The sequence below is a fragment of the Anomaloglossus baeobatrachus genome, chromosome 3 (genome assembly GCF_048569485.1).
Source record: "Anomaloglossus baeobatrachus isolate aAnoBae1 chromosome 3, aAnoBae1.hap1, whole genome shotgun sequence".
Lineage (NCBI taxonomy): Eukaryota > Metazoa > Chordata > Amphibia > Anura > Aromobatidae > Anomaloglossus > Anomaloglossus baeobatrachus.
The window spans coordinates 661556035-661572867 of record NC_134355.1 but is presented as its reverse complement, the minus strand read 5'-3'; the positions used below and the strand labels follow the sequence as shown (position 1 = coordinate 661572867).

Below are 16833 nucleotides of genomic sequence, written 5' to 3'. Positions count from 1 at the left end.
CTGTACTAGGAGAGCAGGGAGCCAGCGCTCAGTGTGCGCTGCTCCCTGCTCTCTGCACGTGTAGCTGCGTGAGCTGGTAACCAAGGTAAATATCGGGTTGGTTACCCGATATTTACCTTAGTTACCAAGCGCAGCATCTTCCACGCGGCGCTGGGGGCTGGTCACTGGTTGCTGGTGAGCTCACCAGCAACTAGTGTAGCGAAGCTCCAGCGATCCCTGCCAGGTCAGGTTGCTGGTGGGATCGCTGGAGCGTCGCAGTGTGACATCTCACCAGCAACCTCCTAGCAACTTACCAGCGATCCCTATCGTTGTTGGGATCGCTGGTAAGTTGTTTAGTGTGACTGGACCTTAAGTATTTGCATTTGTGATGACCTGGACTAGCCAGGTTGTCACAGGTGGTCCCTCACACACACACACACACACACACACACACACACACACACACCCACCCCCCTTAATAAGGTGACAGCAGCCAAACTACAAAACCCTTGTTATCACCCTCCGGGTTTGATGTTCACACAAGGGGGGCAGAGCCAAGAGGTTGGCTCTGCCCACCGAGGAGTTCACAGGCCCTGAGGCGGGAAAAACAGTGTTCAGCTCCCCGTGGGGAGCAGAGAGGAGTAGTCGAGTTGAGCTTTGACAGTGGAGTGGATTGGAGCGAAGTTCAAGGGCAGACCTGTGTCCAGGTCTGCCATAGTCTACACCAGGTGTCTGGGTTGGAGCCCAGTCACCTCTGGCAAGGAGTCAGAAGGTGGTGGCCGCCTGCAGGAGCTGGGATTACAGCCGGTGGAACCTTAGGGACCGGAGACGGGCGGTGGCCCGCCAGTACCAAAGCGGGGAACCGATTGGAAACCGGAGAACCAGGAGGGGTACTCAGCCCCAGTACGAGGCCCAGAAACAACCAGACTGAGTCAAATCAACTGATTGAGGACTGGACTTTAGGACCTATCCCACCTAAGACCCGACTGAAGACAACAGCCCACACATTAGGGTAACGCCACCGCCCAAGCATACAGACCCGAAGGGCCAGCGTCTGCGAGCCAAAAAGGGCTCTCCCGGCACATACAAAGCCGGGGAGCAGACTGCCGTTGCTCAGGCATAGGAGTCGACAGTTTCTACATAAGCGAGGTGCAGGAGAAAGACGGAAACCACCAACCTGTTAAGGGGGAAAACTGCAGCCGGCTGCGGGCACCGTTCACCATCTTGTTTGGTTTACCAGAGACTCCAGCGTGTTTGTAATAGTGAGTACAACAGTGCCTTCGGGCCGCGCACCGCGCCGCACCACACTGACACCCCAGCACGCATCCATTCCCCCGCGTCAGCACCTCCCTCGGGACCATCATCCCCCTACCCACGGAGGGGTCAACACCAAGCTGCGCAACACCATCCCCGTAAGCCTAGTCATCAGCAGCGGTGGTGTTCATCCATTCACCACAATCCGTGGGTGGCGTCACAAACTCAAATCCCCAACAAAAAACTGCGGCTCCGGTCGTGGACCTCCCCACCGAAGTCCCTACGTGTAGCGCCAACCCCCTTTCAGATCACCGTGACCCCCGGGTCCGTGAGGAGCTCGAGCCACTCACCGAAGAGCACGGATCCGAGCGGCTCGGCAGCCGGCTGAGCCCCGGGGCGGTACACATCGACTCTTCTGGCGTCACGAACAGGATTGAACCCATCCACTTACCTGTGGAAGTGCGCCTTGAAGTTATCGTCAGCGGAGTCCCCGTTGAAAAATTGCAGAATCTGCCATCTTGTCACCATCCTGTGGCACGAAGTTTCCCGCCCAAGCCGTCTTCTCCAAGCAAAAAGGGCGCGAAAGTAGAGCCCCGCCCCCTGAGAGCAGAGCAGTGCAAAAAGAAAGCAGAGTGCCCCGAAAAGACCAAGGGGGGACGGAGGGAAGATCTCCGTGCCTAACGGGGATGGCGGCGGGGCGCCAGCCTCGGGAGTAGCAGCGCCCGAAGACGGGAAAGTAGCGGCCCTCGCTCCAGTCACAGAAGTGGGGGAGGTCGCGGGTCCAGTGGTCACCCAGGTAATGCCAATCTCTTTGCCCTACGTGCCCAGTGCTACCTGGCAACCCCAGTACGATGGGAAACCTGATGCCTTGCAGGTGTTCCGGAAAAAGAAAAGCATGATCCTTGACTTGTATGCCATGACCGGCAGACAGCGTGCGACGGTAGTGCTAGGGCATCTGACCGGCGCGGCCGAGCAGGAGATGGAGACCTGGGCAGACGCGGACCAGGCCTCGGTGACCACTATCTTTAAGAAACTCCAGACCGCCTTCGAAACCCGAACTGAGGCTGAGTTGCGGATGCAGTTCTACCAATGTCGGCAACGACCCGCGGACAGTATAAGAGACTAGGCCTTGCGTCTACAGACAGCCCTCCAGACGCTGAGGCGGGTGGACACCATCAGTGAGGCCGACAGCAACAAGATTCTAGTGGAGCAGTTCTTACAGAGACTGGGGTCCGCTGAGGACCGCAAAGAGCTGCGGCTATGGACTTTGGAGCACGCCGAACTAGACTTTGCAGTACTAAAGGAGCGGACCATCAAGGCCCTGCAAGCACCAACCACCGGCATTCGTGATGCGACCCCTTGGCCGGTCGAGACCGCTCCCATCTCAATAGCGCCCCCTCGCTTAGCTCTACCGGCCCCTGCTACACTCGGCACAATGGAAGAGCTGGCCTCGCAGGTCCGACGCATGAATGAAGACCTCACCCGGATCCTTGCCGCACTCCAGCTACCGACGAGAGCCAAGCCCCAGGAGAAGATCCAGCTCGCCGACAGTCCGGAGGATGTCCCTTGGATGCAGCGGAGGAAGAACAACGACCCGCAGTATGGGCCACCTGTTTGCTACAAGTGCAACAAGCCTGGCCATTACTCTAGGCGATGCCCGTTAAACAAGAAACCCCTGAGGCCAAGGGCAAATCCTCAGGAGTAGACCCTCACGGCCCGACTGATTGGCGAGACCAGTACGTTGGAGGTCGCCCCATCATCTCCCTGGCAGTGGATGGCGTTCCGACCATGGCCCTGTTGGACACCGGATCGCAGGTAACGACTATGCCTTATTCATTGTACCAGCGATACTAGGCCGATAGTGAACTTGCCCCTCCCGATGATAGCATGACCATTATTGCAGCCAATGAGCTCCCTATGACCCAGGTGGGATTCAAAGAGGTGACCCTGACTGTGGGACGGACCCAGCTGAAATGCCAAGGGATGATTGTGGTGCTGAATGAGTCCAGTGACCGTAACCCAAAAGTGGTTCTAGGGACCAACGTGATTGAGCACTGTATGGGAGAAGTGTTGAGCCTGTTGCAGCAGCTGTCTGCCACTGCAGGAGGGGGTCGGCAGAGGGCACTACAGCGTGAGATCCGGGCCCTCCTGCATCGGCAGCAAGTGAACCTGACGGGTGGAGAGATTGGTGGAGTGCGGGTGATGGACGCAGCCCCTTTGGTGGTCCCGCCAAGGAGCGAGATGATGATTTGGTGCAGGGCAGCAGTAGGCCCCCAGGGATGGGATTACCTGGCGTTGGTGGAACCCTCGCCTTCAGAGCACTGGCTCACAGTAATGGCAGCCAGGGGGGTGATTGACGTCAAGAAGGGGAGAGTGCCTCTGAGATTGCTGAATTGCGGGGAGGAAGAGGTTAGGCTCCCCCGCTACGCCACCATAGCTAAGATGTTCACCATAGACACCCACTCCATCCATGAAACCACCCCCACTACCCCTGCACCCAACATGAGCAGTGACACCCCATCCATGCAGATAGAGGAGTGGTGCCGGGAGTTACATGTCGGCAGAGTTTACCCTAATACACTACAAGGATGGGGTATACAGGGTGGTACAGGAGTATGGGCAGGTTTTCAGCAAGCACCCGCTAGACTTCGGGAGGATTAAGGGGGTTCAATATCATGTCCCCACAGGCATACATCCACCCATTAAAGAAAGGTATAGGCCGATCCCACCAGCACACTATCAATGCGCCAAAGACATGTTGAGGAACATGAAGGAGGCAGGGGTCATCCGGGATAGTTGTAGTCCCTGGGCAGCTCCATTGGTGCTGGTAAAGAAGAAGGATGGTACCATGAGAATGTGTGTGGATTACCGGAAGATCAATCAGATCACTCATAAAGATGACTACCCTCTCCCCCGCATCGAAGAGTCACTGGCTGCATTAAAAACTGCTAATTATTTCTCTACCCTTGACCTTACCAGTGGATACTGGCAGGTGGCGGTTGCACAGGAAGATCATGAGAAGACCGCATTTGCTACCCCCATGGTACTCTGCGAGTTCAACAGCATGCCGTTTGGGCTGTGCAATGCCCCCGGGACCTTCCAACGGCTCATGAAGTGCTGCTTGGGGCATCTCAACTTCAAGACTGTTCTACTGTATTTGGATGACGTGACCGTATATTCCAAGACATACGAGGCCCACCTGGAGCACCTGGCAGAAGTGTTCGCGGCCCTCTCCAAGTATGGGATGAAGCTGAAGCCCTCCAAGTGCCATCTGCTGAAACCCAAGGTGCAGTACGTCGGACACGTAGTGAGCGCAGAAGGTGTAGCCCCGGATCATGAAAAGGTTGCCGCTATCCAGAGCTGGCCACGACCGACCACGGTAAGGAAGGAAAGGCAGTTCCTGGGCCTGGTGGGCTACTACTGCCGTTTCATCAAGGGGTACACGAAGATGGCCGCGCCCATGCAAGACCTCCTCGTGGGACAGACCAAGAACCGGAGAGCCTCTGGGCCCCCGTTTGTCTGAGGTGAGAAGCACGAGGAGTCTTTTCACCAGATGAAGTCACCCCTGACAGGGGAAGAGATCTTGGCCTACCCCGATTACAGCCTCCCGTTCGTCCTCTACACCGACGCCAGCAATGTGGGCCTGGGTGCAGTTCTGTCCCAGGTACAGGACGGGAAGGAGAAAGTGATCGCTTACGCTAGCAGAAACCTCCGGCCAATGGAAAGGAACCCCAAAAATTACAGCTCCTTCAAGCTTGAGTTCTTAGCCCTCGTGTGTGGAAAGGTTTAAGCATTACCTCGCGGTGGCGAAGTTAACTGCCTACACAGATAACAATCCGTTGACACATCTGGATACAGCCAAGCTGGGTGCCCTGGAGCAGCGGTGGATGGCTTGACTGTCCAATTACAATTTCACTATCAAGTACAGGGCTGGCCACAAGAACACCAATGCAGATGCGCTGTCTCGGATGCCACACCTACCCTATTAAGGGGTGGAGGACGACGACCTTGAGGAAATTGAGCTACCCACGTTCCATCGGCCACGAGATGAGAAGCCCTGCGTTAACCAGCAGCGGGTGAACCTTGATCCGCTGCCCAGCCAAGAATGGCAAGAAGCTCAGGACCAAGAACCTCCAGTCCAACTGGTCAAAACCATGATTGCACAGGGCTCTTCCAGGATGGATCCCGCAGCCCCATCAGAAGCTCAGCGGTTGTGGAAGGAGAGAAATCGGCTGTACTTACATCAAGGGAAGCTGTATAGGGAGCTGATCAACTCAAAGACCCATGAGAAGGTTCGCCAGCTGGTGGTCCCCCAGGCCAGCGTACCCAGGGTCCTGCAGGCCTACCATGATGGCGCAGGGCACTTCGGTTGGAAAAAGCTGGAAATGTTGCTGAGAGAGCGGTTTTATTGGAGTGGCATGCGAGAGTCTGTGGAGGCCTGGTGTCGAGAATGCGGCCCATGTACACTGAGAAGGCGGGACGAGGCCAGCCAGCAGGCCCCCCTGCAGCCGATTGTCACTCACCAGCCACTGGAGTTGGTCACCCTGGACCATGTCAATCTCACGCCCAGCTGAAGCGGGTATACCTATGCCCTGACCATTGTGGACCACTACTCAAGGTTCATGGTGGTTGTCCCCGTTAAAGATTTGACGGGCCGTACTGCAGCTAGAGCCATCCAGGCCTACTTTTGCTGACCGCATGGCTACCCGGAAAGGGTGCTCGCGGACCAGGGCTCGGCCTTTGAAGCAGAGGTGTTCCAGGAGTTCTGCCACTTGTACGGGTGCAAGAAGATTCGGACCATGTCGTAACATGCCAAAACTAATGGAATGTGCGAGAAAATGAACCACCTGGTCCTGAACCTCCTCAAGACACTACCGTTGGAGGAAAGGAACCTGTGGCCGGAGAAGCTGCCTGATTTGGTGGACATGTACAACAACATCCCTTGCAGTTCCACCAAGTGTACCCCCGCATACCTGATGCGAGCTCGACCGGGACGACTGCCAGTGGACCTAGAAATGAGCATAGAGGCACCCGAAGCTCTTCCCTCTACCATCAACTGGGATACCAAGCGACAAGCGCAACACCGACGGATCCAGGAGTATGTGGAGAGGAATCTGCGTCAGAGCCGAGAAAAACAGGAGCAGTGCTTCAACAAGTGGGCCCCGGCTACCCCCTTTGAACCCAGGGATGTGGTGCTGAAACGCAAGAGAAGGACGCATAAGCTCGACGACCAATGGGAAAGGACCCCATACGTTATACTGCCTACTGAATGGGAAAACGAGAAGACCTATTTGATCAGTCGCGACCAGGGGAAGACCACGCCTACTGTTTCCAGGGACCACCTGAAGAGATGCCTGGATCCCTTGAGACTGGTAGATGAGGCTCCGGTTCCCGTGCCGAGCGGGGAGCAGAAGAAAGAGGCGATTCATACCGTGATGGGTGAATTCCCAGCAGACTGGCCTATGCAGAATGGCGCGGTAATTGTTCCCGTGATAATGTTCCCACAACCCGTGGAAGAAATAGAGAAGGAGACGCCCGCCAGCGAGCTACCTGAACGAGCGCCATGGGATGCACCTATACCACGCCCCCGTAGGTCTCTACCAGCTATACCTGACATACGGGAAGAGGGACCGGTTGTCCCCTCTATCCCGCTGCCTCCCCCTGACAACACTGGGTCCAGGAGGTCCACACGCCCCAACCTAGGTAGGCCCCCGCTTAGGTACAGAAAGACTGCCATCTAGGGGTGCAATATGTTGATTGTGTAAATAGCTGAATGAGCGATTCACGACCTCCGGAGAGGCAGACTGGAGGATGGGCCTAGAGGAAGGTGATGGCCGAGGCCCCGTCACCAATGCAACAGGGGCGATCCTCCGGATCTGGGGTCCCCTGGACGTGGGGCCTCTGAGAGACAGGTGTGAAACCCTGTCCCCGTTCCGTAAAACAAAACCTGGGCCTGTTCCTGGACTGGGGAAAAGGGGTGCTGCCCGTTTCTTAGGGGCAGCATCAAGGCTAGGTTTGTTTGGGTGGGTGACTGAAGGACCCAGTCCCGTTCCCGCATTAATAAAAATGTTTGATTATTGCAACGTTTAAGAATATGCCTCCCGTATGGGGAGATTCAAAAATATGCTTGAAGTTTGTACAAAAGTTTATTATACTTGTAACCTGTTTTACTCTTTTACAGTTAAAGCAACAAAAATAAACCGATGGTGGACGGGCAGCCCGCGGACGGTCTGCATTAAACTAAGGGGGAATGTGACGCCCTGGACTAGCCAGGTTGTCACAGGTGGTCACACACACACACACACACCCTTAGTAAGGTGACAGCAGCCAAACTACAAAACCCTTGTCACCCTCCGGGTTTGATTTTCACACCAGGGGGGCGGAGCCAGGTGGTTGGCTCCGCCCACTGATGAGTTCACAGGCCCTGAGGCGGGAAAAACAGTGTTCAGCTCCCCGTGGGTAGCAGAGAGGAGTAGTCGAGTTGAGCTTTGACAGTGGAGTGGAGTGGAGCAAAGTTCAAGGGCAGACCTGTGTCTAGGTCTGCCATAGTCTACACCAGGTGTCTGGGTTGGAGCGAAGTCACCTCTGGCAAGGAGGCAGACGGTGGTGGCCGCCTGCATGAGCTGGGATTACAGCCGGTGGAACCGTAGGGACCGGGGACGGGCGGTGGCCCGCCGGTACCGAACCGGGGAACCGATTAGAAACCGGAGCACCAGGAGGGGTACTGAGACCCAGTACGAGGCCCAGAAACAACCGGGCTGAGTCAAATCAATTGATTGAGGACTGGACTATAGGACCTATCCCACCTAGGACCCGACTGAAGAAAACAGCGCAACTATTAGGGTAACGCCACCGCCCAGGCATAGAGACCCGAGGGGCCAGTGTCTGCGGGCAAAAAGGGCTCTCCTGGCACATACCAAGCCGGGGAGTGGACTACCGTTGCTCAGACATAGGAGTCGACAGTTTCTACATAAGCGAGGTGCAGGAGAAAGACAGAAACCACCAACCTCTTAAGGGGGAAAACTGCAGCCGGCTGCGGGCACTGTTCAGCATCTTGTTTGGTTTACCAGAGACTCCAGCGTGTTTGTAATAGTGAGTACAACAGTGTCTTCGGGCTGTGCACCGCACCGCACCGACACCCCAGCACGCATCCATTCCCCCGCCTCAGCACCTCCCTCGGGCCCCCAGGACCATCATCCCCCTACCCACGGAGGGGTCAACACCAAGCTGCGCAACACCGTCCCCGGGAGCCTAGTCAACGGCAGCGGTGGTATCCATCCATTCACCACAATCCATGGATGGCGTCACAAACTCAAATCCCCAACAAACAACCGCGGCTCCGGCCGTGGACCTCCCCACCGAAGTCCCTATGTGTAGCGCCAACCCCCTTTCAGAGCGATGTGAGTGATGTCCGTGAGGAGCTCGAGCCACCAACCAACGAGCACGGATCCGAGCGACTCGGCAGCCGTCCGAGCCCCGGGGCAGTGCAGATGTCTCATAAACTTCAAACAATTTGCTATTTAATATGTGGGAATTAAAAAAAACAAGCTTCTGCCTTTTAATACATTGAAGAAAATTCCATCAGCCATGAAAGGCTTGCAAGACCTAAGGCTTGGCTACATCCCAAAAATGCCATACAACTGTTGCATCTCATGATATAGAACAGTAATTCAAGATGTGCTATTAAATAGTATAAAAGCCAAGGCAGGGAAGGCAGCAGCCACTTTAGGGTTTTTTTTTATAGTGAGGGATGTCAAAGCTCACAACAATAAATATAGGGAGAGAATCCCCTCAAACAATGGACAAATACTCTATAGAATTTGCATTGTACAACTGCAGAACTGAAGAAGATGAGAGTAGTAGTTTAGATATAATACTGAGATTGAATTGATATAGGCAGAAAAATAGAAAATGTGTTAGCATCTGAACTACAGTATATCAGCTAAAGATTTTGTTTTTCACAGTTGCTTTAGTAGTCAAATTTTATATTTGCACATGCCACACCAAGATGTCATCCAATTGAAGGATCGATCGTCATCCTCGCTATAAACCTACCTAGCATTTCTTTTTGCATCATATTTGGGAAGATTTTGTTTAAGAAGGGGACAAAAACTGAGCCGGGAAATTATAGGCCGGTAAGTTTAACCTCTCCGGTTGGTAAAATCCTTGAGCGTTTCTTGAAAGATGCTATACTGGAGTATCTCAAGAAAAATAACCTTATGACAGAGTATCAACATGGGTTTATGAGGGATCGATCCTGTCAAACTAATTTGATCAGCTTCTATGAAGAGGTAAGTTCAAGCCTGGACCAGGGAAATGCAGTGGATGTTGTGTTTATGGACTTTTCAAAAGCTTTTGATACGGTGCCACACAAAAGGTTGGTACATAAAATGAGAATAATGGGGATAGGGGAAAATATGTGTAACTGGGTTAAAAACTGGCTCAGTGATAGGAAACAAAGGGTGGTTATTAATGGTACGTACTCGGACTGGGTCTCAGTTCATAGTGGGGTACCACAGGGGTCAGTATTGGGCCCGCTTCTTTTCAACATATTTATAAATTACCTTGTTGGGGGCATGCGGAGTAGAATTTCAATATTTGCAGATGATACTAAACTCTGCAGGGTAATCAATACGGAGGAGGATAATTTTATATTACATGGAGATTTATGTAAATTGGAGGATTGGGCTGAGAAGTGGCAATTGAAGTTTAATGTAGATAAATGTAAGGTCATGCACTTGGGTAGAGGAAATAACATTTATGATTATGTACTTAATTGTAGAACACTGGGTAAAACAGACACAGAAAAAGACTTGGGTGTATGGGTGGATGGTAAACTTCACTTTAGTGGACAGTGTCAGGCAGCTGCTGCCAGGGCCAATAAAATAATGGGATGTATTAAAAGAGGTATAAGTGTTCATGAAAAAAATATAGTTCTACCTCTGTACAAGTCACTAGTGCGACCGCACTTAGAATACTGTGTACAATTCTGGTCACCGATATATAAGAAGGACATAGCTGAACTGGAGAGGGTGCAGAGAAGAGCCACCAAGATTATTAGAGGAATGGGTGGGCTGCAATACCAAGACAGGTTATTACACTTGGGGTTATTTAGTTTGGAAAAATGAAGGCTTAGGGGGGATCTAATCACAATGTATAAATATATGAGGGGACAGTACAGAGACCTTTCCAAAGATCTTTTTACACCTAGGCCTGCGACTGGAACACGGGGGCATCCGCTACGTCTTGAGGAAAGAAGGTTTAATCATAATCACAGACGAGGATTCTTTACTGTACGAGCAGTGAGACTATGGAACTCTCTGCCGCATGATGTTGTAATGAGTGATTCACTACTAACATTTAAGCAGAGCCTGGATGCCTTTCTTGAAAAATTTAATATTATCAGTTATGTATATTAGATTTTATGACAGGGTATTGATCCAGGGAACTAGTCTGATTGCCGGATGTGGAGTCAGGAAGGAAATTTTTTCCCCATTGGAACTTGTTTGCCACATTGGGGTTTTTTTGCCTTCCTCTGGATCAACATGTTAGGCTACGGGTTGAACTAGATGGACTTAGAGTCTCCCTTCAACCTTAAAAACTATGATACTATGATACTATGAAACAGACATTTAAATGTGCAGGTCTTATTTGGGCACTTGTTTTGCTAGAATCATATAATCATAAAATGTAGTGTTGCAAGGGACCTCAAGGGCCATCGGGTCCAACCCCTTGCGAGTGCAGGCTTTCCTAAATCATCCCAGCTATATGTTTATCCAGTTTCTGCTTGAAGATTTCCATTGATGGAAAACTCACTACCTCTCGCAGTAGCCTGTTCCACTCCCTGACTGTCCTCACTACTTCCCGTGGTAGCCTGTTCCACTCCCTGACTGCCCTCACTACCTCCCGTGGTCGCCTGTTCCTCTCTCTGACTGCCCTCACTGCCAGAAAGTTTTTCCTAATGTCTAATCTGAATCTCCTTTTTTTTAGTTTCATCTAATTGCTTCTTGTACTTCCTTGTGCTAATGAGAATAGGGTGGTTCCCTCTGCACTGTGACTACCTTTCAGATATTTGTAGACCGCTATTAAATCTCCTCTCAGCCTTCTCTTTTAGTTCAATTTGACTCTTGTACGTGGTGGGTAGGAAGCGGGAGGCTTTACGACTATGACATATCACTCAATTAAGTAATAGCAGGATGATGTTCCCTCTGACAGTGATGCCATCGTTTGAGTTGGTGCTCCATACAGTCCTCCACTGCTGTTGTGATCTTTTACATTACAAAGTTTAAATTCCATCAATGACACCTCAATTTGTTCTGCCCCTTAAGGGTACTTTGCACACTACGACATCGCAAGCCGATGCTGCGATGCCGAGCGCGATAGTCCCCACCCCTGTCGCAGCTGCGATATCATTGTGATAGCTGCCATAGCGAATATTATCGCTACGGCAGCTTCACATGCACTCACCTGCCGTGTGACGTCGCTCTGGCCGGCGAACCGCCTCCTTATTAAGGGGGCGGGTCGTGCGGAGTCAATGCGACGTCACACGGCAGGCGGCCAATAGGAGCGGAGGGGCGGAGATGAGCAGGATGTAAAGGAGGTGGACGGGATGTTTACGTCCCGCTCATCTCCGCCCCCCTGCTTCTATTGGCCGCCTGCAGTGTGACATCGCTGTGACGCCGCACGACCCGCCCCCTTAGGAAGCAGGCGGTTCGCCGGCCAGAGCGACTTCGCAGGGCAGGTAAGTGCATGTGAAGCTGCCATAGCGATAATTTTCACTACGGCAGCTATCACAAGATATCGCAGCTGCGACGGGGGCGGGGACTATCGTGCTCGGCATCACTACAATCGGCTAGTGATGTCGTAGTGTGCAAAGTACCACTTAGACTCAGAGGTTACTGTGTATATAAGGATGTGGATGGTAGTTTTGGAGATGAGGCACATGATGATGGAAAGAAGAGGAATGGACGTTGAGCAGTGGGGTGGCCGGTGGAGTATTAAGTTAATTATTTTTACAACCAATACTCACCATTGCAGGCACTCTCTCCAGTCCTTTTCTTTCCGTCAAGGGGAATGCCACATAGCTGGCTTTTTCACAATAGGCGTGGACTTCCACAGAAAATGACAGATGGGTGGCTGGAGAGGTCAATGGTGAGGTATTTTTTATTATTTATTTTTTTAACATCTGATATTCATAACTATGATATATACGTAATGTTTGCAAGACCGAGACTGCCTATAGAGAGATATGAGAGTGATTTGAGAGAGAAAAATTAGACAGATATAAGATAGAAAGACATAAAAAAAGAGAAATGAGAGTATCAAGATTGCTAAAACTAAATTTTTTTGTGATTTGCTTCACTCAAATGCAACAACGTTGTGGCTGCCTGCCATGTTGCCGATTTTTGTTTTAGCAATGGGAAGGGAACACTATATCCTGGTGCTGCACCTCCGGTTCAGTGCCAGTGATAGTTTATGCTCTGCAGCGTATATTACTGGCTCTGGGGAGTTACCCGATCAGTCCTGCTTCCCTGCTACCTGGTTCTCACCCATACTCTCCTCTGTTCATCCATCTGTTGCGGTCCCCTGACTACCCGCTCCTGTCTACTGTGTATCCTTTCCAGTCTGTCTTATCCCAGTCCTGACCTGTTTGTCCTCCTCTCTTGTTTATCCTTGGACTTCCCAGGATCTGACCTGTATCCACATTCCTGACCCCGACCTCAGTCTCTCCCTTCGGCTGTATCTGTGACTTCTCGGCTTCTGACTGTCAGCTATCACCTGACCACGATTTGTCTATCCCTGTGCTATTGACAAGATCTCTTGCTGCTGACTCGGTATTCTGACTACTCTATTGCCCTCTGGTGGTTTACCTGCCAACTGCATTTAGAAGTTACATTGTTTGTAACTTCAGCTTCTTCTAGTGCAGCGTGATACCCCTGTCTGTCTTAATCTGTGTTTCAATCACTCTCCTGCCCCTTCTTTCCATCGGGGGTTGGGTAACAGATTAGATATTGTGAGGAAAATAGTAAGGCAAGGGACTTCAGCATCTCCACCTTCAGGGGTAATCTGCCGTTCAGGGAAAGCCTAGGGTCTCCTAGGGTGAGGGACAGTATAGGAGCCCCCTGTCCCTTGCTATCCTGCAGTCACATCATGAAAACATCATTCTTAGACTTCTATGTTTCTCCATGAGTGGTTCATTCATATGCATCTAATTTTACAGATTTTTTTTTTACCGTTGGAGTTCAACAGAAAACAAATTGTGCCATGATCTATCAGATGCCATATTTTGGGGCTATGTTTCTAAAATCTTGGTATATTGAGTTCTGTCACCTGTCGCAGATATTTCAAGACTAATGGGCTAAAAGGACATTGGATTTATGTAAACTCGTGAGTTTTCTAGGGAAAATTAGTAGCATTAGCAGGAGGGTTAGGGTATTTCCATGAAGGGCTAAAGTGAAGTTAGAGGTAGGGGTTAAAAGTCGCCAAAATGTTATTTACAATGCACTGTATAATATATACATAGCCTTCACTCACTTATATCTTTGTCAATGTCACAGAAAAATCCTGAATCACGCCGGTACTTTCACAATGACAATTTAATCACGCTTGTGTCCAATCTGATTGTTTCTGGGCTGGAAACAACAACTACAGTATTAAGATGGGCCCTCTTGCTAATGATGAAATATCCAGACATCCAAAGTAAGTAACATTTAAGCACTCACCAATGTACTATAAAAGTCCTTGATTTTGTAAATTGCTATTCAATAAGCTCTCACATGAATCTTTGACCTATGACTTCATATTTTTTGTAAAATAGACTATCTTATCATTAACAATTGTATTAATATGTAGCATATGAGATCTATTCTTATTGTTTTAAGAAAATGTCCAAAGAGAAATTGATCAAATAATTGGACAACGCCAGCCCCAGATAGAAGATCGCAAGCAAATGCCCTACACGGACGCCGTCATACATGAGATTCAGCGGTTTGGAAATATTATACCGGCAATTGCACCACACGCTACAACTCAAGGCGTGAAGGTCAGGGGCTACTTCCTTCCAAAAGTAAGAAAAATGTTTAAAATTTGTAAATTAATAAAGATATCTATTTTTGAAAACTTTCCCTATAGAGAAGTGTAGCGTTGTTTTAACCTACTCTTTACCGGGCCGGGGATGCAGATCCTCTGCATTACCGGGCCAGGGGTGCAGATCCTCTGCGTCATCACGAGGTGGCTTGGCCCGGTTGCGTTGCCTGATGCATACTGGAAGGGAAGGAAATTCTTTAGATGATTGTGATGCCACCTGCGGTATGCGGCCAGGTAACAGCCGCCGCTGCTGTCGCTGTCTTCTGGGGCGGATGTCTCTGCAGCTATGGTAGATTTGCTTCCCGCAGGTGAAGTTAGGCCCCAGGGATAGGACGACAGTGGAACAGAGTGATATGTTGGGGGTGCACGGCTCAGGGCGACGGCAAGAACTGGACGACACAGGTTGAAATCTCCTTTTACCTTTTACTGGTATCAGGTGAAGTCCAGGAGTTGGTGGCCTGGTCAGCCTGGAAGCAGCAGGGGGATTTCTCTCTGTCCAGTGGTTATAAGCCTCCTTGTATGTGCAGTTGTAGGTCATTGTGGCCTGATGTTGCACAGCATCCCTCTCTCTAAGTGTGTTAAGTCTTCCGTCTGATGGATAGCGTGAGCCAGTGCTGGAGCGCACTCTGTAGCAGTGACTCTGGGGTCTTTCTTGCCACTTCACCTCCGGATTTTAGGTGGGCCAGAGGAGGTGAACTCTTCTGCCCTCTGGCGTTACTACTGGACCGTTAGTACCCAATAGCCTGGAACGCCGGTGTCCCACTCGATGCGCTCGGTCCTCTAGAGCTGGGCAGCAGCTCTCAGACAGCGACCATTCTCTTTGCTTTGTACTCCTGTTCTGAAGTCTGGCTTCCTGTTGCTCCCTAATCCCTCCTCCAAGTCGGTATGTCCAGAGAGGCTCCCTTCAATGCATGTTATGAGCTCCCCCTGCTGGTCTGGAGAAGGAAGTGGTGTTGCATGTTAGTGCACCTGGCAGAGATTTCCCCACTGTTTCCAAGCATGGTATTGCTCCCAGTGATGAGAACAACGCCACTGTGGCTCCCAAGGCCACTGAGGTGCCACAGAAGCATCTACAAATACTTTTTCTCACTTGGTGGAGCCAATATAATAATTTTAACATGAGCAGTGCAATTCCTAATTTCAGCTGTTGGGGAGCTGAAGGGAAATTGAATGATTGACACCAGGTTTCTCCAGAGATAAAATGTAGATCACACAAGATCCTGAGCTCAGTGACTGATAGTGTTGATGTGCAATGAGATGTGAAGTCACCACTGCAGCCAATATACAAAGACCAAAGAAGTAGCTAAGCTCGGGAGATAAATATTAGCTGTGTTTCTTATATATGCAAGTTTGGTGCAATTTTTTTTAAAATACGAAAACCACTTTAGCAAAAGTTACAAAAAATTAATATTGGAATTGGATACATCTTCAGCATTAATGTGCTGCATGGGTGCCAACACAAAGTTTTAGGGCTCATGCAGAAATCCATGAAAATCGCTCCATGTACGGCCTGGCTGCTATTCTCTTGACCCACACTCAGCAGGTTCATATGTATATGAGGCCGTATGGAGTATCCATGTGCTATTTATGCATAAAGCAATTTTTACGGATATTTGCATGAGCTCTTATGAGATGCCACATTTTTTTTTAAAAGAGATTATGTAATATTATTACGTTAGAAAAAAAGAGGTACCTTATTTTTCAGTTTATAAGACTCACTGGATTATAAGACGTACCCCAAATTTAGAGGAGGAAAATAAGAAAAAACATTTTTTAATGTTATAATGAGGGTCCATTTTATAATCCTATTTTGTCTTAATCCTAATGCTAACCAGGGGAAGGGGTGGCGGTGGTGGAGTGGCTCACGAAGGTCACAGGAGGCAGGGTCAGCGATTCTGTGGGCTCAGAGGACGGGGTGGTGTTGCATCTCAGGATGGTCAGTGGATGGAGGGTCAGTGATACTGCGGCCTCAGAGGTGTTGCGGTGGCAGGCGCTATTGATCTGCTGGCATGCTGCGGGGGTGTCACTGCAGTGGAGTGACGCCGGAGGGTCACAGGACGGGGTGTCGCTGCAGTGGTGGGCACTTCATCTGACTGCTGGCTCCATTAAATCACGCGCGGTTGACGAGACGGACTTTAAGAAAATTACCATGGCAATTTTCTTGAAGTCAAACACGTCAGTATGCGCATGAGCCGCCTGCGCAGCCATTTGCTTGAAGTTAATCATGTCATCCGCGGGCGATTCAATAGATCCCGCAATCAGATCAGGCGCCCGCTGCCGCCATGACACTGCAGTTACACCCTCCGTATCGCCGACCCTGCCTCCTATGACCCCGCTCCACCACCACTGCCCGCATTGTAAGACGCACCTCCCTTTTACCCCAAGTTTTGGGGGGGGGGACGTGTAATACAGTATACTATTTTCCTGGATTTTCTTGGTGCTTCCAAAACATTGTAAACCAAAAGGATAACATGTAATTAAAAAAACAATGTATGTGAGACACAGCCAACTACT

At 50.5% G+C, this 16833-nt stretch overlaps 1 protein-coding gene across 1 annotated transcript in view; it reads left to right on the top strand.

Annotated features, from left to right (window-relative positions):
• The window catches only part of LOC142297004 (cytochrome P450 2K4-like), a 59807-nt gene that overhangs the window by 30339 nt on the left and 12635 nt on the right, over nucleotides 1-16833 (top strand). The window contains exons 6-7 of the mRNA XM_075341211.1: nucleotides 13791-13932; nucleotides 14115-14299. Of these exons, the coding sequence (XP_075197326.1) occupies nucleotides 13791-13932; nucleotides 14115-14299 (327 nt within the window). The remainder of the gene's footprint in view (nucleotides 1-13790; nucleotides 13933-14114; nucleotides 14300-16833) is intronic.